This window comes from Haliotis rubra, unplaced genomic scaffold, assembly GCF_003918875.1.
Source record: "Haliotis rubra isolate DU_JTF1 unplaced genomic scaffold, ASM391887v1 Scf405, whole genome shotgun sequence".
Classification (NCBI taxonomy): Eukaryota; Metazoa; Mollusca; class Gastropoda; order Lepetellida; family Haliotidae; genus Haliotis; species Haliotis rubra.
The window spans coordinates 89669-114836 of NW_025767086.1; the positions used below are offsets into that span (position 1 = coordinate 89669).

Genomic DNA, 25168 nt, shown 5'->3' on the forward strand with positions numbered 1-25168 from the left:
ATTCTTTGAATGCTGTGTAAGCGGCCGTACAGTTAATTATGTTGATATATTATCACTTTTCAAATGAAAATCAACTCACTTACTTTCTTTGGTTCTCAATATATATATCACATTGCCCTCCATTGTCAGGCAGACCGCCTCCCCGGTGTAGTGGTTAGAGCGTCCGCCCGGAGAGCGGAAGGTCGCGGGTTCGATACCCGACCGCGTCATACCATAAGACGTTAAAATATGGTACTTGTTGGTCCCTGCCTGACGCTCGGCATTAATGGGTACAACAAGGACTGGTCGGCTCGGAGTCAGTATAATGTGTCCGAGTGGGGTATTCATGCTTCACTGCGGCATGGTATCTCAGTGGGCTAGCACTATAAAACCAGCTTAAGTCTGGGCTAGTACAAACAGCCGCACATACACATACACACGCATGCACGTCGTCATATGAGCGAAATATTCACAAGTACGACGTAAAACCCACTTTCACCTCACCTCACCATTGTCAGGCATTCAGAATATTTAAAAGCAGACATGCAGACACTGCGGATTCCACGAGCTTTTCATTCCGAACACGCACATACAATTAACATATGAAGCTTATACATGTAATTTCATCACTCTCCATCGTTATCCCATCCAACACATGCAGTAACATAGCTCTGTATGTATGTATGTATGTATGTACCGGTATGTATGTATGTATGTATGTATGTATGCATGTGTATGTGAGTCTGTCTGTCTCTCTCTCTGTCCTTCTAAATATTTCAAAATTGTGGGACTGATTTGAGCAAAATATCCGTGACTTTGAGGATCATATTCAACAAATGACAACCCCATTCAAAAATAGCATACAACTTACGTCCACCCAAAGTGCGTGCGCATAGATACTGGAGGATCGTTTTTATTTTGTTTACGAGTCTTAATTAAGGAGTCACGAGTGCTTGTGTCTATGTGAGCATGAGCCTTCAAAATTACCTCCTCAAATAAAATGTGTACACATAGTCTCTCTTTTCCCCAAACTGGGTAACAACTTGGGAGGGAGATATCTGCCTGTAACATCTCTCCTGGGTTTAGCAAGACTCCGACACACCTTCAGTCGTTTAAAGCTTATAATCTGATGATATCCAACGTCACATGAAATATGGTTGTATTGTTAGTGTACTGACACGACACCCGTATCGACTCATGGCTTGCAGCCAAACAACTAGTGGATACAGCCCGTCTTCTTGTCTGTGCCACGTCCGTTTTACTTTCAGCCAATCAAATCATTCCACCTTGTCGCTGCTCCCTGCATTTGAGGAAGTCGCGTGGCGACCCGACCGGCAACTACAACCATAGCATTCGAGTCGTTTACCCGCCGACTCAGGGCGTTGAAAAGAGTGGCAATCCAGAGAAAATACCTCATAATGTTAGTGGCTACGATTATATTAGTCGTGGCTTTGCCATTTTATGTATTTGCGGACGATACACCCAAAGGACCGAAAGTGACTGATAAGGTTTGTTGATGAAAGAAGTAATTTTTCTCATTCGCCTATTTAAGTGAGAACCTCGTTAAAATCTGTGTCTTTTACACGATCATCAAAGAATATGCAATGGAATTTGATGAATGTTCAAATAAATATAACAACAGAATCATTTTGTAAACGTGCAAGGCAGGATCGATATGTAGGGTAAATAGTGCTCAGAGTTGTCTCCCTTAGACTAGTATCCTAATTGGATTTCACTTTCAGTGGCTGAGTATGCCTTTTGTATATTACTTTGCTTTTTAATGTATTATTTCTGAAAAGACTGAAAGATTTCCGCCTGTAATTCCCGTTTTTGTGTTTTTTCATCATTCTATGCCTAATAATAAATGGTTTTTATAGAAAGCCTACCCCTTAACCCCACAAAATAATCATAATAAATAGAAGACATTTCAATGGTGCTATAGCCCAGTGGTTAAAGCGTTCGCTCGTCACGACGAAGATCCGTGTTCAATTCCCCACGTGCGTACAACGTGTGACGCCCATTTCTGGTGTTCCCCGACGTGATATTGCTGGAATATTGCTAAAAGTGGTGTAAAACTAAACTTCACTCACTCACTCACTCACTCACTCACTCACTCACTCACTCACTCACTCACTCACTCACTCACTCACTCACTCACTCACTCACTCACTCACTCACTCACTCACTCACTCACTCACTCACTCACTCACTCACTCACTCACTCACTCAAAAAACAACCAGCAAACAAATGTAAGAAGGGTTGTTTATTTTTACATACATCAGAACATAATTTATTAATGTTCTCTTCAGGTCTACTTTGACATTACCATTGGCGGGGAGAAAGCTGGAAGAATTGTTATTGGTCTCTTTGGAAAAACGGTCCCCAAAACCGTCAAGAATTTTAAGTCACTGGCTGAAGGTTTTGAGGTAAGAGCTGTCAAGTTTTGTGAACGGTTTATTATGCTTCTGTAAAAGTGCCAGAGCTGGGATACCAGAATTTGGACGCTTGGAATATCCTGCTTGCAGTAAGGCTGAGATGAGCAAAATGGGGAATGGAAGCCCAAGTTTTGACTTGGCTGATAGATATATTTACAGGCTGTAATGAAACAGCTTTGTGAAGTTTGGTGTTTCAACATTTTCATTCTCAAACTGCTATGAAATGTGAAAATAATTACCAAAGGTTTGTGCAAATTTGCAAGTACAAATGGCATGATACCATAATATAGAAATAGGCTTAATAATGCTTTTACCACCTTGCGGTGGTTTCCATTAATTGTATTTCATTTTATTTTTCATAACTATATACAGAATTTTTTGCAAAGTTTAGACATGGTATGAAACCCATTGTCATAGCCTATGTCTCACTACTCAGGAGGGTATCGCAGAACCCATGATCTCTCCTGGGAGACCATTCGATCTCCTCCTAGTTCTTCACATGCAGAGTTCGTTAATCTTGTGATTCTCTCATGCATCTTTCATCCACTGACACAAGTCATTTTCAGGTTACAACAAACTTGGCCTTGGTGGTGCATCCATGCTTTTCACACCTTGCTACTGTGTCAGTATGACAGCCATGTTAAGACGTCCATAAGTTATGTCATCAATATCCCTTCTCTCCATCTGCTTCTTTTGGCCTTACTCTGTGGGATCGCAAAAGGACACTCAACACCAAAGTTTAAATGCTGTAGCTTTATGTATGCACATGGTTGCTGGGGTTCAGTAGGACGAAGCAGGTGGCAGTGGAGCAAGGGAGGTTACTCTCGATTAATACTGGGTGTCACTAAAAGACAAACTATATTACATCAAAATATAAGGCGCACATGTGAAAAAATGTCTTTTATATTGGTTGTCCTGGATACCAGATAGGATTTTTCTGTTGCTGTTCTTTTGCTCCAGTGCTGTATTGTAACCGTGTCAATTTCAGGATGGAGGAAAGACTCTAACCTACAAGGGCAGCAAGTTCCACCGGGTTATCAAGGACTTCATGATCCAGGGAGGAGACTTCACTCGTGGAGATGGAACCGGAGGTACTTGTTGACACTGTGTGCATTCTCATTTAGAAAGACTGTTGATTGAATAGCAGAGGTCACAAGATCCAGGGTATTCATCATTTCAGAATGGAGACATGACTCTTGGTAATTGAGGATTAGCTGTTTATTTGGTCATGCACGGGAATGTGCTCATACATGTGCTAAAGACGTTCACCAATGTTGCTTGTTTGGGTCCTTTCCCCAAACTGACATGTCATGCTTTGACGTGACTGAAATATTATTCAAAACATTTTTAAAAACCCAAATACCTGGAATAGTATGTAGTTATTGTGAATATTCCATCATACATTCTCAAAGTCAGATATTTTAGAGTTGGATTTTATGAAATAGCAAGGTCTTTTTTTCCTTTTTGAGAAGTCATCCTTGCAAAATTGGAATGAAATATTCTGATTTGGAAATTATTCCAACGCAGTTACTACTTAATTGTTATGGACATTTTCAATAGATTTGTGTATCTGCTTCTGAGAATAGCCAGATAATTCCCTGCATTGAGACTATAATGTCCTTTCATCCAGGCAAGAGCATCTATGGAGATCGCTTCCCTGATGAGAATTTCAAGCTGAAGCACTATGGAGCAGGCTGGTTGTCGATGGCTAATGCTGGCAAGGACACAAATGGTTCACAGTTCTTCCTCACAGTAAAGAAGACTGACTGGCTGGATGGACGACACGTTGTTTTCGGGAAAGTTGTTGAAGGAATGGTGAGTGTCCTGACTGGTCTTGCTAATGTGTGTGATTGCAGGTGTTTGTTGCATTGTGTTATTGGAGGTGTATGTTATTGTGTTTTCAGGTGTGTGATCGCAGGTGTTTGTTGCATTGTGTTATTGGGAGGTGTGATCGCAGGTGTTTGTTGCATTGTGTTATTGGAGGTGTATGTTATTGTGTATTGCAGGTGTGTGATTGCAGGTGTTTGTTGCATTGTGTTATTGGAGGTGTATGTTATTGTGTATTCCAGGTGTATGCTGCTGTGTATGATTGCAGGTGTAAGTAAGCATTTTTATGGGTATGAGTGTTGACAGGTTTGAGGGACCTTCCATTTCCGTTTCTGATTTCCCATATAGATTCATTGTATCACAAAAATGTGGTGTTATTGTCAGCAACACATTCTCAAACAAGGTAGGTAGTGCTGTTGAGGAACCATGTTTCTTCTAATAACTGCCTGGCACTTACTGGAGACCCGGCACTTATTGCGCTTACTGGGTGTACTGTAATTAATCGTTAATGAGCGTTACGTCAAATTTAGGGACCATTCTTTAATAAATGTATGTTTGGATCAAGAACGAAGACATTTATACAAAACATACCTAGCGCTTATTAGAGGCCCGACGCTTATCTTATAAACCGCTGCTTCACCCCTGGCGCTCATTAGGATGGGAAATCAACTTGGTGTGCCTAGTGGCTGCACGAGTTGTATACACCCCAGGGAGTTGAGATTGAAAAATATGATGTGCCGTCAAGATTGACAACCAGTGATCGAGGGTAAACAAAGCTTTGAGCATGCATGTAGATGGAATGGACTATATCGCTATATAAATACCCATATATAATAATAGAGACCTGGCCTGGTGCTTATCAGAGGAAATATGGTACATTACAATGGAATGTATAGCCGAACCTGTGAACACTGGACATTGTTGTACATAGTACTACAGTGTCATCCATACAATGTTGTCCTTCCTTATTGCCAAACCTGTCAACACTGGAGAGTGTGATACCTTGTACTACAGTGTACTGGCAAACCTTCCAACACTGGTCAAGTGCTTTCTATTGTACAACAGTGTGTTGCCAAACCTGTCATGACTTGACACTAGAAATTTGACTGTTCATTATGTCCAATATCACAAATTGATCAAGAGCCAGTTTGAACTTTTAAGTGTAATTGTAGTCAAACTGAAGTCTTTGAGGATCAGCAAACAATTATTCTGTACATTTTCATGATTATGGAAGGTAAGGCACTTTATGGATGACAAAGTCTTTATTGTATTATCATGTGTCATTTCAGTATACATTCTCATGCCATTGTCAAGGAAGAGTGAAGTACTACGTCATGATGATTTTATGTGTGCTTTCCCAACCTTAAACATATTTCGTACACAGGCCCGCCAGGCCATTTAGTGTTAGATCAAAAGACGGTGATTATGACTGAAAGATATGGAAACCTTGAGAGGCCAATTTTGATTAGAAATATACCTAAGGCTTTGAAGGTTAAGTTGTTATTTAGTGAGCTAAGGAGTGTTTGTAGTGGTAGTTAAGTAAGTGTCCAGTGAACTCTGAAGAACCATTCTATATACCCCCTTGTATTACAAACCAGTAATAGCGCATTAAAACTATGATCTTTTGTTAAACGATTTAAATGTTCAATTGGCAAGGTAAAATTATGAGGATTTGCAATCTTAATTTCATTTTATTTGATTTACTTTTTTGTTTAAAGTGAAATTCATCGGTACATTTTCACTGCAAACAGACTATAGAGATATTCCCCTTTCCTCATGTTTCTCTCCTTACTGTTAGTGCTGAGAGCATGGCCAAGTGTTGTGGAGTCAAGCACATTACAGATGAGCTATATTATTATATTATCATGCTTGACTACGGTATAAGAATCTGTATCTATTAAGTAGTTGTCATCCATAAAGTGTCTTACCTGTTTTGGTTACTTGACCACTTCTAAAATGCCAAACAGAGCATTTTCGTGATTATCAATGACATTGCAAAATGAACTACAGGATTTATCTGTGTTGAAAGTTTGAATTTCCTTGGTATTTCTGCACCAGTCAACATTGTCAAGCATGGATATATTTCTTCCACAGAGGAAATGTTTAACATGAGTCAGAAATCATTAAGTAGACTTGTACAAGTTCATCTGTTTTTCTTCTGCAGGAAGTGGTACGTAAAATTGAAAAGGTCAAAACCAATCCCCGGAGACAAGCCATCCAAGGATGTTATAATTGCAGAGAGTGGAAGCATTGAAGTAGAAAAACCATTTGCAGTGGAAAAGAAAGCAGCTGATTAGAAAACAGCTGTTGCTGTGTTGGATATCCAAGGTGTGAGGCGTTACTTCTATTTAGGAATACATTTATTGAAAAAGCCAGGAAATTCTATTCCATATTTTTGTTAGTCAATTACCAAGTTTACTTTCAGACAGACATATTTTATTCAATAATGTGTCTGTCGGTCAGTTTACTTTATGACCATTGAAATGATTGTTTGAAAGCCTCATACTTTGGATACTTGTGAGAGTGTGCATATATATTTGTGAACTTGAGAGAACAGAAGTTGTCCCTATCTTCAGGTATATTCATTGTTACAGGTTCTGTACTTGAAATTTACTTTCAGCTAACTATAAATTACTAACATATATGCAATACTAACTACAGTCTCAACAAACCGTGTAAATCCTCTGTACCTGATGTGACCAAAGAGCCATAGGTTCACAACAGATGTGTGGAAGCGTCCATTATTGTGTACATTTCATCCAGCAGGCCCTGATGTCTTCAGCATGCTGGCAGTGGTGCACCATGGAACCCAAAATAGCATTGAAAGAAATGGTTATGAATGAATATACTATCAACTTTTTGCAGTCAATGCTGTCACTACATGACTGCATTTACATAACATAAGTTTTGAAAGTTTTCAATTCCTCCTAATCTGTTAGGGAAATAAAATTTGGTAACTTGTTGAATGAGTTATTTTAGAATTTGTTCAGCTATATTATGTGTTCCATGTTTGTTGTGTCTTCCTGGACGCTATGTACAAGAGGGATTTTATTTATTTGTTTAAGGGTCAACCATTTTTACTTTGGACCATTGTTAACTGGATCTATATATGTCATGTGCTCAAATGACAGATCATTTCTAATCTCTGGAATAAAAGTTTTGTAAAGATTCTATCGTGCATGTTATGATGTGGGATTCTGTTGAAGAATTTTTTTGCTGATCACAAGGGATGAAGGTCAGACTTGGACTGTCTTCCCTGTTTCAGTATATCCTGGCAAGGTGCACATGTATTGTAAATCACAGGAGAGTCTGATCCAGACTTTAGTTGTTTACAGGCAGTCATCATGTAGCTGGAATAATGCTGAGTATAGCTGGAATAATGCTGAGTGTAGCTGGAATAATGCTGTCTGCTGAGTGTAGCTGGAATAATGCTGAGTGTAGCTGGAATAATGCTGAGTATAGCTGGAATAATGCTGAGTGTAGCTGGAATAATGCTGAGTGTAGCTGGAATAATGCTGAGTGTAGCTGGAATAATGCTGAGTGTATTGTTGAACAACAAACAAATGTTGCGAATATGTAATAACGTACATATACACCCGTGCATTAATTAAACACCACCCTATTTTGAAAATATGTGATGCTACAGAAAAGTTAGGGTATTGCCATCAATTTAATCAACCTGTAGTTACAGAAGCTTTATCCACTGACAGTTTTACAAATACCATAAACTTTTCTATTCTTTATGACAGAAAATGTTGATGAAAATGTGATGCGACTGAATTTTACCCAAAATAACTATTCCTCTCCTGCTCAAACTACACAATTAAATTAAGTTTTGACTAAAAATAACGATTCTGTTAATAATTGGACTCCAGCTTAGAAAGCAAACTCCACATAAACGATTAGAGATGAAAGCTTGCAATCAACGCCATAAGATTATTTGGATAAATATTCTACAGAATCGCGCCTGGATGATACATACAGAGCAACTTCGACAGTGGCGTTTTATGTATACCAAGATGACATTTACACATCAAGTAAGCTTTAATTATGCATAATCAGGAAGAACCCGAATGTCAAAGATTCAGACCTTTTCCAACAATTCAGATTGCTAATTGACAATAAGTGAAAAAGGCCACATTAATAAGATTTAGGAATAAATTAGAGTTTATTGTAAAGAATAAATACTTCTTGCAGGATACTGATAATTACAGGTAAAATGTTTGTTTTTTTGTAAAGCAACTTCTACTGCATTTTAAAATTTTCTTTTTTTTCTGTTTGACTAACTTTTCCTAAAGCTTTGTTTACAAACTTTCATCGATTCACAATAAATAATTAATTTATAGGCCACACAACAATCAATTATTACTTTCACTTTTCAAAATGAGGTAACTTGTTTTAGGACAGAAAAACACCTGTTTTAAATATAGGCAATTATCCTAATTAAAATACATGGTCATTTCAATGATGTTTTCATTTTTTTAAATGTTAAATGCTTGTTCTGTCAAATTATAAAGGTTATTTTGTGAAAGAGTTTAAAATTTCATTTCAGACAAAAATAATTGGTAAAAATATAGGGTGGTGCTTATTTTATGCACAGATGTATATTATTAAGAAACCTGATTATTCCCAAGAAGTCCCCATAGCTCATGCTGGTCATGAGAAACTGGCATAAGGAGTGGAGCAGCTGACTGTTCCTCACCATTTAGCAGCTGGTTTGCCTGGTCCAGACTATTAGTTACAGGCTGCTGAGGTATGGCTGGAAAGATAGCAGTGTTTCCACTCACTCAGCCTAACAGAGACACAGGAACAAGGGGGGCACAAATTGGCATTGTGATTGTCTCCCTGATGATACATGCCTGGAATACACTGATACATTGTTAGCATTTCTTCGCACCCTTCAGTAGTGTGTTTGTCATGCTCACAAGACTCATTCTTACGGGTTTCAATAGACTTGCATCTAGTCTCTAAAACGAACATATTTTAAAAAAGAAACAGTTCCTAAATTATAATCATAAAATGTAATGAAAAGGAGCCCAGAGACTATCATTTTCAGATCTGAAACTGTGGAAATCTAGACTTGCCATATATTGCACTGTGTGCTGACCTGTCACATCACTCAACACTTTACAGTTCATGTTTTGTTGGAGATATATATATGGTACAACTATATGGGGATGGTCTGTAAATAATCAAGGCTAGACAAGACAATCCATTGATCAACAACATGAGCATTGATCTACTCATGAAGTACAATGGCGTGTCAACCAAGTCAGCCCTTCTGATTCCCTTAGTCACCTCTTATGACAGGCATGGGTTGCTGAAAACCAATTCGAGCCCGGATCTTCACAGGGTGTTACACGTAGGTAGATGGGGGAGGGAGGAGAGTGTTAACATGCTGAAGACACAGTTTCAGTTCCGCTAAACCTTGTGTGAAATCCATTCTGTTGTCTGTGACATTACAAAAAACAGTAAAACCACATTTCACGTGTACATGCCTGCAGCCTGTAACAGAGGGCATGTCGTCAAGTGTCTTAATACCATATTACCTTGATTACACACCCAGGCCCCGATTTCTCGAAACAACCTTATGTCTGAGTTTTGACTTAAGTTAGAGTTTTTACTCAAATTTGAGAAAACGCATTTCCCAGAATGAACTGAAATCAATATTAAACTCAAATGTAGTAGACAATTTGAGTTTGGTGAATAGATTACTTAAGTTATTTGGCCTTTTTTATTTTTAAACTGCAGCTGAGTTAAAAATTCAGCTGTTTCAAATTGTCAAACTCAGTTTGAAATTTGAGTAAAAAGTTAAGTTTGTTTCGAGAAATCGGGGTCAGGTGTGTATCTATATGACTCATTCTTTACCTCTGGTGTATATTCACAAACATTATAGGGATAATTCTGTCCATGCATCCCCACATTTATTTGAACCGCCTTGTTAAGTTGAGGAATGATTAACATGACAGGTTTGTTTTTTGATGAACATTGGACTCAATAGTCCAGCTGTATGGCAGCGGTCTGTAAATAAACAAGTCTGGACCACACAATCCAGTGATCAACATGAGAATCTATCTATTGGGATACAATGACGTGTCAGTCTTTAATATGATAGGTTAAGTACTGATCTCAGGAGCATTAAACCAAGCTCACTTGAAATGTGGTTGAGTAAAACAAGGCAAAACAAAAACACGTCATGTATGAACAACACTTTAGTTAATAACCATTTTCAAATCTGAATTATAATACAACATACATACTTTATAATTACATATGCCATATGTACACAACAATGTAACATAATAACATAGATTTATTTCAACAAATTGACAGCACAATATTTGCTTGTTAAGAAGTAGCAGCCCTAGCTCTACATGAATCCATGCAGATTGTTACAGTCCACTGTAGCTGTCGACGGAGATGAACCGAGATGATGTATAACCCCCCCTATGGTCAATGTCTTCCGAGTCCACTGACCATACAGAGTCAATACTGCCCTCTTGTTTCCCAGAAAATATATATCTCTATAAGTACATATCTTTTATGACATGTCTCTACAATACCATAGCTGTCATGCTGTTTGAGTTTGTCAGGTTTCAAGACATTGGCCATTTGAAGACAATATTTGAAAAACCAGTACTGTTGTTATTATTCATATCAAAGAAGAAATGAAATTGTAACAATTAAGAAAAAATAGATTCTATAATATATCTTTACAAATATCAAATATATGTTAAAGTAATATTAAAATCTGAACAGCAACAGAAAAGGATCCATATTTTCATATGTTAACAGTGATAAAATCTTTAACAGTTGAAGTGTGCCATTTATTGTTGTATTTACTGATCAAAGGTTGTATGTGCCTATATATATGGGAAAATATTGGATAACAGCAAATAGGCTTAAAACGTGTGTCAAATTAATGCCTAAAGATAGCTATTTCCTATAAACAGTATTTGGTGATGAAAAACATCCATTCCTTTAATCACAATGAATAGCTTCAAAATTGCTGATGCGGCTTTAATCAATATTTACTCACTCAACTTTCCTGTATTAGCAACAGTTATTATGACAATCAAAATTCGCAAATACACTTTTGAATGGTCTATTTGTCCAGACCCAATTGATGTCTGCGTTCATAGGTAGCCAAACTTCTTGCACTTAATCCATGTCTTATGTCTCCCCTTTGGACATGACTGTCCAGGGGTGCATGTAATACTACGTGATTGTCAAGATTCCTGTAAAGGTGTCTTGTTATTGCATAGTGCCTGAGTTAGTGGCCCTCCTCCAGTACCTGTCCCATAGTCATAACTCACCCTCAGAGCATGTCAACAACACCTCACATATTTCAAACATAGCTCACCCCTTAGAGCATGTCAATAACACCTCACATATTTCAAACATAGCTCACCCTCAGAGCATGTCAACAACACCTCACATATTTCAAACATTGAAACGAAAATCTGCTTATCACACAAGAATGAATGGCTGAAAGGGTATATCAAACTTAATGTTTTTAATCAGGTCCTTTGTAGGCTATCAACTAGACCTACTTGTCTAGCCAGGCCCCTGTAGCGGTCTGGATCAAGCTATCCACTAGACCTATTTGTTTAGCCAGGCCCCTGTAGCGGTCTGGATCAAGCTATCCACTAGACCTACTTGTCTAGCCAGGCCCCTGTAGCGGTCTGGATCAAGCTATCCACTAGACCTACTTGTCTAGCCAGGCCCCTGTAGCTGTCTGGATCAAGCTATCCACTAGACCTACTTGTCTAGACAGGCCCTTATAGTGGTCTGGGTCAAGCTATCCACTAGACCTACTTGTCTAGACAGGTTATTGTAGTAGTCTGGGTCAAGCTATCCACTAGACCTACTTATCTAGACAGGTTATTGTTGTGGTCTGGGTCAAGCTATCCACTAGACCTACTTGTCTACATTCCTACCAGAAGTGTAATACCAGATGGTGTAATAGTACTCCGGAGGAGAAATAATGTCACCACATTGTGCCTGATACTCTTCACTCATTTCTTTCCTCAAGTTTTTGAAGAGACAGGATTCTGACAGTGCCAAAACTGGTGAAAAGGAGGATGTTCAATGACTTCAAAGCAACAGTCATGCATTGCAGCCATGGGCGACAACAGACTTACGCACAGGTGCATTGTCCTGGTAGGAGAAAACACCTTTAGTTGCTTCAGCATCTGGCCTGGATATGCTTGTACATTTGCTCCAGCATTTTATTGGCCACTAATGGTCTAGTATTTTTAGGTAATCCGTAGTACGACTCCTTTGTAATCCCAGAACACTGACAAAACAGAGTTTGCCCTCGTTTGGGAGGAGTGTGAGATGTTTCCACTGCTCCGACTGTTGTTAAGTCTTCAGCTGAAGCTGCTGAACCAAAACTCATCCAAGCTTACAACCTGTTGGGTTTAACAAAACCACGTACATTCTCATCAGAGATGATCAACGTTGAGTGATTCTTAAGAGGGTTTGGAGACCCTGGAACCAAGTGAGCTGAAACCTTTGTCATACGTCATTTCCAGATCATTCCTAAGAGTGTACATAGTTGTCTTATGAGAGACGCCAAACCAACTGTACTGGAATTGTGACGAGAGTCGTTGATCGTCATTTGTCCATAATCATGTAGGGTGTGTTATCAACATGTGCCTTGATGGTAGCAGAGGAAGATCTTCATAGTGTTGGATCATCTCTAAAGCAGTCTCTGACATTACATGCAATCTGTTAAGGGTTTAATATACATTCTTAGAGTTCTCCTATAAATTTTCAGTTTCTCTTCCACACTGGCATAGAAGTATAAACAATGTTTCATACACCCCCTTGGAACTTTACTAACATTACTTGGTTTTCTTGGCGATCAGAATAGACTTTCCCAGAGAACAAAGTAGGATTCCCTACAGAATGTCATTAGAAAGGAAGCTAACTTTCGTAAACTTGACACTTTGCCACTTTACATATACGGAGTAGAATAATTTCCATTTGTCTGTTGATGCTATTTACTACTATCAGTGTTTGTAGTATATTTTCATCCAGTGTGTTTAATAGGATTATAGCATGATTTCAAGTTCAGACCATCCATGCTTATTGAAACTTTTATTGTAAAACACTGGAATAAATTGTATAGTAATCCAGTTGATATGATTAATAATGCATAAAACATGTATGTTGTTTTCTCATAGTAAGTGGACAATCATATAAATGTATATATACACATCTTCAGGTGTATTAATATATGAGGTTCATACTGCTTGTGATATTTTAAATGTCAAACTACCATATTCCACACAATCAGTGTCTAAGGATGACTGATAAGTGGGTGCTTGCACCGGACACTAAACAGTCAGGTTCATGTGTTGTTTCAGCACTCACTTCAATAATGTTAAAATATGACATTGTTAAAAATTAAGATGAAATGTCCTCAATATACTACAGAAAAAAATATCAAAGACCCAAGGACCCAAACTACATAGGGAAATGTTAAACATATACAGTGGAAGCCCTCTAAACCGGCAGCCCTCCAATCTGGCATGCTCTCAATATCGGCACCAGAATTTGGTCCCGGCTGATGCTAGCATGCTCTCAATATCGGCACCAGAATATGGTCCCGGCAGAAGCTAGTAAATTTATGATCATTTACACGCCCTCTAATCCGGTTTTACGGCACACGGAAGATCATTCTCGGTTGAAAAGGGAAAAGTTCTCTAAACCGGCATGCCCTCTATACCGGCATTTTTTGCCGGTCCCAACAAATGCCGGTTTAGAATGCTTCCACTGTATGCAGATTTCCAACTCATATTATTTTGTAATTGTTTTACATCTTTCTTGTTTTACGGATTTTTGTCCTCAGAAAACCTAAAGGCAGGAGGGGAAAAAAAATAAAAATAAAATCACCAGCCAAAGTAATATTCCTTCTAAATACTCAAAGTATTTTACTTTTGGCAAATTATGAAGTGTATATGGGGCAAAAAAAAACCCCAAAAACAATCTAATAAAACTATTTCTGTAAGTTTACATTTTTGGCCTATAAAAACATTAGAATTTTATGTTTTGAGTGGGGAAAATTAATTTTTATTTTTTTTCTTATTCTTGAAAAAATATGACAGGCGGATCCGTAAAACAAGAAATAAAATTGGTCTGGCCTAATGATAACTACATAAATATTTTCTTTACATCCCATGAGATATGTTGGTCACATCCTACTTTTGATGTAGCGCATGTCCAGGACATTAACTAAAGTATCACATGTCACAACGGACCACGATGCATATATATGCAAATCAAACTTAAGAGGTCAAAGGTTGAACCCTTGATTCAGGCTTCATGGCAAATGCAGACATTAAGCAAACAGTCAGAATTAAGAAAAAACATTATTTACAAATAAACACTATCACAGACTAATATCATTAGGGGTGAAATGATCAGTTTATGTACCAGTACTGTTGTACCATGATACAGTCCCATAACACACTGGCATTATTGTGCTGAGATAGAGACAATAGCAGCAGAATGGTTCCTACAAACGGAAGAGTTAAAGAACAAGTGATGTTTCAAATACGACTACACTTAATGTGTCATAAGCCATGACCGGTAAGTGTAGTCATATGAAAACATCACCAGTGATGATAGATTAAGGAAGCACATAAAGGCATGCTTGTTTGTTCCAAGTTTTAAAGATCCTCCACGTTTTTGTCTGTACCTGATAATGTGAAACAAATGTTGATGAGGTGCCAAACATTGATTATTTGGTGTTGGAGTTCTTTGGTAGACGTAGGTGCAAAACATCCCATAGGAATGACAAGTGTTTATGGATGATCAACTTCTTTATTACGAAATACACAATGCCATTTTAGAAAGTGGTCAAATGTAACATATGTTATATTTGGGATTACACTTTCTTAGTAAAGTACAGATTCTAGTACTTTTTTTGGGTTGAGTCCCATCCGGGATTCGAACCCACACCCTGAGAGTCAGGCACCTAATCTCCAGCACACAAAGTCAGACGCCTAGACTGCTCAGCCACTGCAGATTCCATGATGGGACTCAACCCCCTAAAAGTACTAGAATCTGTACTTTACTAAGAAAGTGTAATCCCAAATATAACATATGTAACTTCATTATTGTGCAATAGTGACGTTTCGGTATAGAAATTTTTTATGCTTGATATAAGAATCTATCCCGAAATGTCGCTATTGGACAATAAAGAAGTTGATCATCCATAAAGATTTGTCATTCCTATTGCTTACAACTTCTAGAATGCCCCTCGAACAGTTCAAAACATCCCATGTTGAGAGGGTAACTAGGAGATTAATTTTCTAAAACCCTCCTTAAATAATATCTTAAGTTAATGAAAAATATCATCCTTAAATAACAACCATAAATATCATTCAAAACAAACTAATGATTATCTGTACAGTGTGTGGTCTAAATATTAATTTACCAGCTTGTAATCCATCACAAATGTAATATGAAGACATGTACATAGGTTTATCATTTCACCCCTAAACTCATGAACATCAATGTAGTAAATCAGTTCTACGTGAAATATATCAGTGATGTAAAAATGAGGACTGGGCACAATAAGTCCCAAACATCGTAACTGTAATAAACATATTCATGAGCTTCATGGCTGTTGGAGAATGAAATTGAAGGTATAAAAGGGTAGGTATGTTATTGAACACGCTGATAATCTGACAGCTCATGTAACAATATCATACTGTCACCGACATGAGCATTCAAATATTATGAACTTCAAGAATGCTTAACTAAAAACAGTGGATAAAATAACATGTAAAAAATTGATGCTTTGAAATATCTATACATACATATCACCTTTTTCATTTACAAGACAGATGATTAATAAATTTACACTCACATAGAAACAACCTATAAAAATACTCTCTAATGCTAATCATTTAAAATTTACCCTCAGAAAAACATCAATGATAGAACTGGGAAAGGTACCAACAAAAATAATTTAGGGTGCCATGTTTACACATGTACATATCATTGGATTGACTGCAGTTGGCAAGGTATCAAAAGGTTGTACCATGGATGATCTTCAAGGTAACATATGTATATGGAACAAGTGCCCAGACACAATCTTACAGGTGTCCTTAACAATGGCCAGAAAGTGGGGGCACTCATGCAGTTAGAAAACTGCTCATACATAATTGCATTGAATTCACAACATCTGCAGAAAATTGTGAAGTATGTTTGGCTGGCAATAAATGCAACTTAGTTTCATGTTGTAGTGAGTGATTGGGGTTTCGGACTGAACAGTATATCAGTTATATCATAGTCATTTACCATTTGGTAAAACCCGGAGACTGGTGCTGGCAGACAGGATCGTAATCGAGGTGAATCTGGGAATGAAAACTATGATTAGCAAACCCTTACATTGCTAAGGGAGGCAACTCTGCACAGCCAGCTGAGAACCACTCACGCCATACCTTTTGTTGTAAGAGAAAAAATATATTCGTAACCCAGGTATAAACTCATTCACTGAAAACAACACACCTCACCTCTCCATTCTCACCTGCCTGTTTCAAACAATGGCCAGAGTAATGGTCAACTGAATGATACGTACCAGAAATCCTTCTATATCCTAATCCTTCAGTTCAATTCAATAATTTAAAAAAACAAGTACCGGTAATGTTTTTGATCCAATGTAATCTTACTAAGTGCCTTACCAGCCATTACTGTTGGTATTGTCTAGACATACACAATGGTACATCACTCAGTACATATGATTCATTAATCTGGAAACCTGTGAAATGAGGGCATTATTAACCCTACAAATGAGGTGTTACTGTAAAGGAGAGTTATGTTTTGCTTATGTTATGTGAGCGATCAGAAATAATTACAGAAAGTTGGTGAATACTAATCCCTGTAGAAATACCTGACTCTGACCACCTACAGACAGACATCAGATGGGTGTTCAGTAAAGGTCTACATACTTTAGATGGCTGTAGTTGAACACTATGAATAGATAACATGTAGAAATTAGTTCTTAAATGTTTCATAAAACAAGTCCATATTACTTATGCAAAAAGATTAATATCATATTAATCTTCAAACATTGAATGCACAATTTTAACATATCCACCTGAGAAGGTTAAAATAACACATGAATCATAATATGCCCCAAAGTTCTAGCAAGTTTGTACAGATGTGACATCTTCCCGAATTATGCATCAATGAAGTTAAATATTCCCAAATTAATATTTCATAAATATGCTCAACTGACCAAAATAATGACATCACTTTATGACCTGAGACTGGCACATGTGTGGTATGCGGCACAGAGTGGAATGTCCATCTCCTCAGTGCCCATACAGTAAGGTAGAAGACTACATAGTCAGTATTAGGTCCTCTAATAAAGTCCTTTCACTTTTACAGTTCACAGAGATTTAGTGAGTACAGTTGCTAAAAGAGTATTTCTATTTTTCTTATCAGCCAGATATTATCTATGATAAATATCCCTTGATTATTCCAGACAGTTGTGTTTCTAATTTGTGAAATGATTTCCTTCCATTCTAAATTCACTAATCATGCTTGTCTTATAATGTTTGTGTCTAAAAGTGTTTGCTCTTTGGACATTTTATCAATATTCCTGTCATGTTACAGTTGAGAACTCTGAAAATGAGCTTCATCCACTGACCTGAATTGGGAAATTACACCTGGGTCTTCAGCATGTCAAATCAGTGCTTTTACTACTGGACTCCCCATAACCATATCACATTGCCAGCATTAAAGACAAAGCCTGACAAATTAGTATAGATATAGTACAGTCTGGGTAGTTCGTTAGCATACCTGTATACCCTAATCTGCTTGCATCATCAGTCAGTATTCTACCTGTGTAATCACAGGACATAAAAAGGAACAAGGATCACAATTCACTGAAATATTGCCCACTTGATTTAGTGACCATGACGAAGACTTCTCCTTATTCTGGAATGAATTTCAAAATAAATATCATCAGACAAAATACTTGGCCTTCCTCCTCATAAAAATGAATGTAATCTACTTAAATCCATAAGTCCATATCTGGAACAGAGACCGAAGCTGTGATGACAGGTAATGACATGATGTCCAATCCTGGGTGCTACCTAGAGTCTGTGTCATGTGTTCACTGTGACATCATCACACAGTCTGTCCTAACCATGACTGTTTCAGTAAATGCAGGTACCAGTAGCAGGTCCATCATGAGGCCTACACGTCTGTCTCCACAACGGACGCAATACAACCAGTTGCTCCAACATGGAGGGATAGGGAAGAATGTACATTCACAAATATATATATATATATAAACTCCTTCAAACAATTTATACAATCACATTTCACAGTAGGTATTGCGTTTAATGGAACACTTGTCAAGGAAAGATCCTGTCTTGATCCAACACAGCCCATTACTAGGTCCCTAGTATTTTCTCCAAATTTGTGCAGTTCTTGGTCTGGTAACAGTTTGGATGGAATAAAATATTTCCTTGATAAAAGTCCATCACTCTTGAAAGACTTCATTCTTCCTGTTGGCATTTTGAAAAATGGATATTAATTTCAGCATTTCTTCCTTCAAGAATTAAAACAACTGGCACTCGCACAAGAACAACTTCAATTTCCATTTTTCTCAGAAATATATCCTCCCAGGTACATGATAGCTATGGGCAAGTAGTATCTAGGCTAGAAGTTGTATCAGTCGTGAGGTGAAAATATCCTCCTGAGCCGACTAGAAAATGACTGCCATCAAATGTGGCACTCTCTTCAGGTAAGTAAGACGTGTTGCTATGGAGATGGAGGCTGGATCATGTTTTTCCCGAATCATCATCTATGGTGTCCTGTTCACTGCAGTCATCTTGGATGATGTTGTCCTGAGTTTCCCCCTCTTTCTCCATCTCCTCCTTCTCACTGTCCTCCTTGTCCTTCCAGTATTTGTAGTTGTCATGGAGATGGGACATCAGTTCTGGGATGTCACTGAATTCTGCAATACAAGACACATCCCTGACTGTAGGATCCACTCAACATTAGTCATGCCAAATGATTTTATTCAAATATCTTTTAGAAAATTATATTGTTTCAGCAGAGCTGATTTCAGTTATTAAAATTCCTTCAAGATCGGTGAATATAGGAAGTGACAATATACTTGGACCAGTCACGAAACAAACAAAAATGTACTTTCACGTCATGGTTTCATCTACCTCAAAATATTTATTAGATTTAATTAAAATATTGTAAAACAAATACTTTTCCATCTCCAATTATCCAAGGATCTATTTTTCAAATTTTTAAGAATTCCAGTTATAATGTGAGCAATAGCTTGAATCAGCCATCTCTACTGCAAGAATAAATTTCACACAGTAACCGATAATCGGTACTTACAAATATTCTGAAAAACAGTTACACCTGTTGAATTTCCTTTATGAAAAATACAACAACTGGAAACTGTAGTACCATGAGATTAGGGTTACTAGTACCCATGATTCCTTGGCCTGTTCATGCTCTCATTCAAGTCATTCAACAAGCACAGTACTTGAACTTGTATATCCTGTTGAATGTTTCTACTTTAATGACAGCACTTACGATCCCATGCTTCAAACATGGTCTGGATGAAGACATCAATGAAGCTAGTTTGAGATTTGGGTATACTGCAGGACTTGCGGTCAAACACCGGCATCACCACTGGCAGCTTCCGCTCCTTCTCCTCGTCAGTCTGGAATAGGAATGAGAATCTGACCAGTAATTAAATATGTCATGGTTGTCCAAACTGGTCAGAAAATAATAATGTTATGTAAGTTTGAGGTTTTCTTGTTTATTAGGAACATATTGTACAATGTTGGAGCATCAACTACAACTTAACCAAATCTGCAGCGAGTAAGTTGGACATGATGCCATGTTGAATGATCGTTTGGTAATATACAATAGTCAAACGGATAGAATTTAAGATTCTTGTGCTTGTATACAAAGCTTTTCACGGTATTGGCCCATCATACATCAATGAATTGATCCAGTACCATCAACCCTCCCGTTCCCTACGTTCTAGTAGTGCCCAGTTACTAGTTGTGCCACGTACAAGAACAAAGACATTTGGAGACAGATGTTTCTCAAAAGCAGGTCCTATGCTTTGGAACAACATCCCATTGGGCATTAAAAGTGCAGAGAAAATCTGTGCATTTAAGAGAATGTTGAAAACATTCTTTTTCAAATCATGTTACAGTTCCGAGTGACTCTTTCCTTGTCAGACTCATACGAAAGAGCCTTTGAGCAGGACTCATCTGGATATTGGCGCTATATAAATCTCTATATATATTATTATTATTATTATTATTATTATTATGTATATGTATCATGATGATTTCTTACCACCCTGGTTTTGAGACCTATAATCTACCCTGACATTGAAAAATAATCTAATTTAAATGGTTAAATTTGAAGACCACATCATTGCTGTGAAAGTGTGCCAGCCCAATAGCCAACTTTAAAAATAAGCTTTTCAGTCATGGTAAAATGGAAATAAATTGAGTCTGTTTTTACATCTTAAGGTCGTCCATCATTGATACATTTACTGGTGTTTAATCAACAATGAATGACCTCAAAAAGGAAAATAGAATATGTTTCTCTGCTAATTAAACCAGATATTGCGACATACTGAATGCAGGAGCACCTACCTGACTGAAGTACTCCTCAGCTATCCTCTTGGCCCACTCAACACACATATCAATGGGGCGTACTGGGTTGGAGACATCAGCACACTTTATCAACATCCGCTTAATGAGGGTGCGGTTCTCCAGGGTAGACAGCTGGGCCACGGACAGCGGCGTTTCATATGACGTGTGACTGCTCTGTAACAGCAACAGGACATACTCAATGTTTACATCGATTATTTAAGTCAAAACAGTTTTGAATATATGTCACAAATACAAACAAAAATGTTTTAATATGGCTCTTTTCCACTCAGACATGGTTTCTTTATTTGGATAGGCCTTGGTTGATATTTCAAACAAGAGAAAAATATTTAAAAACTGTAGAAGGTGATTTGACTATAATCAGCTTTGCAATAGAACAGATATGAAGTTCACAAAAGATGGAGAATGGTCATATTAAGTAATAGAATGAGTTTCTGAGACAAAAACTAAAGCTAACTGAATCATTAGCCTAGATCATCATCAGACTGGTCCTACAGCAAATTGGAACTGTTAGATTTAGATGACATACATGTACACAAGATACAAAAACCACCTAACATACCTCTGACATCTCCTCCTCCGACCGGAGTGGACTTTTGTTGATACTATTTACAAACTTTGACAAATGCTCAAAATGCTGTTTCATTTCAGTTGCCAACACCATGTCGATGATCATGTGCCGCATCTGCCGATACTCATCCCTGTAAACAGTCATACAGTCAGTGACATACAAATCAAAGGCAGCCTTTTTACATTTATGAAGGGAGGTACCATCCTCGATAATCTCCAGGGTATACGTTACGATCACTCTCCACTATACCCTGGATGCATCCACAGCTTGGCCCGATAATTATATTACCTCCCTTTGCTGGCTCCGCATTCTCACAGTAGCCAATCAGCTAAGCCACCGTTACATCCGAGCTTGCCAGTGTCAACAATATAGCGGTCGCAGTCGCGAAGGTTTGTTCGCAGTACCACTCAGATTTTTGGGGAAATAATACAGACAAAGTGACAGATCTGAAACTTTCAAAAAATATATAAAAGAACTCCTTCTACATCTTTAAGAGTACCTCTGCATCAATTGAGTTGCCAAGTTTAAATGGTTAGATAATTTAAGAAGTGAAAGTGAGTTGTGATTGGTTCGCCTAACTTCCCAGGATAGACACCAGATTGGATAAAAAGACAGCCAAGGGAGGTAATGAAATCATCGGGCCAGCAGCAGATGCATCCAGGGTATAGTGGAGAGTGATCGTAACGTATACCCTGGAGATTATCGCTGATGGGGATGTACAGCCTTTTCAAAATGTTGGGTTGTGTGCTTAAAATAATAAAAAAGTAGATGCAAGCAAATGACTCTTTTGGGGACCTATTTGCATTTGTAAGCCAAAACTTAATGAAATGATCCAAGAAATGATTCATTCATATGAATGCTTTAAAAAAGGGGGGGAATGAGCAGTCCATCATGCCTCCTCTGGACTGCTAGCAACTTAACCTGTGAACAGTATGCTAGCTATATGTCATAGGGAGGACTATCTAAAGTGATTCAGGCAGCTTCTGTTTTCCATCACTGTTAAACCTGGAAACATGGGTATTCTGTACAACTAATGACCGTAACGATGGTGAGTCTGGGATTAGAAAACAGACCAGTGGGCTACCAAAACTACACACTGAACACTGAGCCACTCGTTTCCTCCTGACCAAGACACTGTGGACATTCCCCACAGGTTACAGCGGTGCTGACAGACAAGAGATCTTAATGGGATATAGGACCAGTGAATCCTTGAATGATTAAGGGAAGTAACTCTACATAGTTTATTGTAGCAACTTAAACAACTTGGCCACCTGTTGCCACCTGTTGTTGGAATAAAGGATGGTGATTGTAGAGAGTCATGACATAAGATATACTGACCTCTCCAGGTTCTTGAAGATATTGACATTCTCGTCCCTGTGTGTGAGTTGGAATGCTAATGCTGCATGGTGGTTCTCCAGTACAGCCCTAAAACACAATGTAAGAATTATGTTTTGTCAACTTATGTGAAATATTTTTCATAAAGTCTTTCACTAACGTAGAAGATAATAAAAATACCTTTAATGAAACACTGCTATTTTATGCAGTTTTATACAATTTGGGACTGTTGTCCTTTAATGAATACCAAAAAATTAAAACAATTCTCAAATAATTTCCAAATTTGACCTTTCTGATGTGTAGAAAATACAAATATCATACATATTTTCATGAAACCGACTATTTTAATATTAAAGGTAGGGTTAATGGTGTAACGCCCATTTCTGGTGTACACTGCCTCGATATTGCCAGAATATTGTTTCCAGCGGCAGACTAACTAACTCACTCACTCACTCACTCACTCAGTTGTTTAATTGTATAACATGCATAGGATAGAGGCTATTTATGGAGACATCTTACACATCATTATAGAGAAGCGCAAGGCTGTTGCCGTCGTTGATGAGGAACGCATTGGTTCTGGCAGGGTGGTCAACGTCATGAATGACAGCAGCAATCAGAGCTGCAACTTCATCACCTTGGTCAAACACATTCTGTAAAATAACACATATAATCAGAACATCTGTTGTTTCAGGTTTACTATCTCCTCTTGCAGTTACCTCACTGTGGGGTCAGTGTACCGTATTCACCATAATCAGAGGCTACATGGCATATAGTCTCTCATATAATAAGGACTCTGTGCATTGTCAAATGAAAACCAAAACAACAAACTAATTTGTATGCAGAGATAGAAGTGAAAAATTTTCACTATGCTCCGAGTATTGTTTTCTGTAACATACATTGGACAAGGACAGTATGCTAGTATATCAGTGTAAATTCTGTCATAGTAGGCAGTGTTTGCATCATAGATTTGTTTAGAATTTGATCAATGGGACGCTAATTACGGTTAATACAGAACACCCTCTGCAGCTACCTTCATCCCCCTACACCATCACTACATCCATCAGTGCAAGAAGTCTCTGCTCTGTTGGCTCAAGAATTATTGTCATGCCAGAAACTTCAGTTAACAACCACCTCAGCTGCAGCATGGACCAAAGTGTAGCTTACAGGGAGATAACTCTCCATGGCATAACTCATATACAACTGCTGTCACTGGTACTACCTGGTCCACTGCCATTGAAGGCATTCTTTGTGAAACAGATAACACTGAAGATGAGATTTATATCCATGACTACAAGGGACATTTCATAATTGTATCATGGTCACTGAACACTGATGCAACCTGCCTTGAATGACACATTTCACTCCAGGGATTATCACACATTTCACTGCAAGGTTCAATCACACATACCCTACTGAAATGAATCAGATATACCCTGCATTGTTGAATCAAAATTACCATTGCAGGATTGAGTCACAATACTACCCCAGGATTGAGTCACAATATTACCTCAGGATGGAGTCACATTACTGCTTCAGGATTGAGTCACCATACTGCCTCAGGATTGAGTCACAATACTGCCTCAGGATTGAGTCACCATACTGCTTCAGGATTGAGTCAGGATTGAGTCACAGTACTGCTTCAGGATTGAGTCACAATACTGCTTCAGGATTGAGTCAGGATTGAGTCACAATACTGCTTCAGGATTGAGTCACAATACTGCTTCAGGATTGAGTCACCATACTGCCTCAGGATTGAGTCACATTACTGCCTCAGGATTGAGTCACATTACTGCTTCAGGATTGAGTCACAATACTGCCTCAGGATTGAGTCACCATACTGCTTCAGGATTGAGTCAGGATTGAGTCACAGTACTGCTTCAGGATTGAGTCACAATACTGCTTCAGGACTGAGTCAGGATTGAGTCACAATACTGCTTCAGGATTGAGTCACAATACTGCTTCAGGATTGAGTCACAATACTGCTTCAGGATTGAGTCACAGTACTGCCTCAGGATTGAGTCACAATACTGCTTCAGGATTGAGTCACAATACTGCTTCAGGATTGAGTCACATTACTGCTTCAGGATTGAGTCACATTACTGCTTCAGGATTGAGTCACATTACTGCTTCAGGATTGAGTCACATTACTGCTTCAGGATTGAGTCACCATACTGCTTCAGGATTGAGTCAGGATTGAGTCACAGTACTGCTTCAGGATTGAGTCACAATACTGCTTCAGGACTGAGTCAGGATTGAGTCACAATACTGCTTCAGGATTGAGTCACAATACTGCCTCAGGATTGAGTCACATTACTGCCTCAGGATTGAG

General features: G+C 38.1%; 2 protein-coding genes and 1 long non-coding RNA gene across 5 annotated transcripts in view; 1 reads left to right on the forward strand and 2 right to left on the reverse strand.

Annotated features, from left to right (window-relative positions):
- Window positions 1–1256: 1256 nt before the first annotated feature.
- LOC124287703 (peptidyl-prolyl cis-trans isomerase B-like) lies at window positions 1257–7410 on the forward strand. The gene is given in 6 exon segments (XM_046724223.1): window positions 1257–1487; window positions 2290–2406; window positions 3404–3506; window positions 4046–4230; window positions 6407–6448; window positions 6450–7410. Coding segments are annotated over 6 exon segments (627 nt in total). The 5' UTR covers window positions 1257–1397; the 3' UTR covers window positions 6540–7410.
- A 3026-nt stretch (window positions 7411–10436) lies between these two features.
- On the reverse strand, window positions 10437–14133 carry LOC124287719. The gene is made up of 2 exons (XR_006901317.1): window positions 11898–14133; window positions 10437–11791 (listed from the first exon to the last, which is right to left on the reverse strand). It is a non-coding gene; the product is annotated as an uncharacterized LOC124287719 (long non-coding RNA).
- A 2985-nt stretch (window positions 14134–17118) lies between these two features.
- The window catches only part of LOC124287718 (high affinity cAMP-specific and IBMX-insensitive 3',5'-cyclic phosphodiesterase 8B-like), a 235100-nt gene continuing 227050 nt past the window's right edge, over window positions 17119–25168 (reverse strand). For all 3 annotated transcript variants that reach the window (XM_046724250.1, XM_046724252.1, XM_046724249.1), the window contains 6 exons: window positions 23359–23489; window positions 22843–22929; window positions 21496–21634; window positions 20916–21089; window positions 19831–19960; window positions 17119–19231 (listed from right to left, as the gene is read on the reverse strand). In XM_046724250.1, the coding sequence (XP_046580206.1) occupies window positions 19056–19231; window positions 19831–19960; window positions 20916–21089; window positions 21496–21634; window positions 22843–22929; window positions 23359–23489 (837 nt within the window). In that variant the 3' untranslated portion in view covers window positions 17119–19055. The remainder of the gene's footprint in view (window positions 19232–19830; window positions 19961–20915; window positions 21090–21495; window positions 21635–22842; window positions 22930–23358; window positions 23490–25168) is intronic.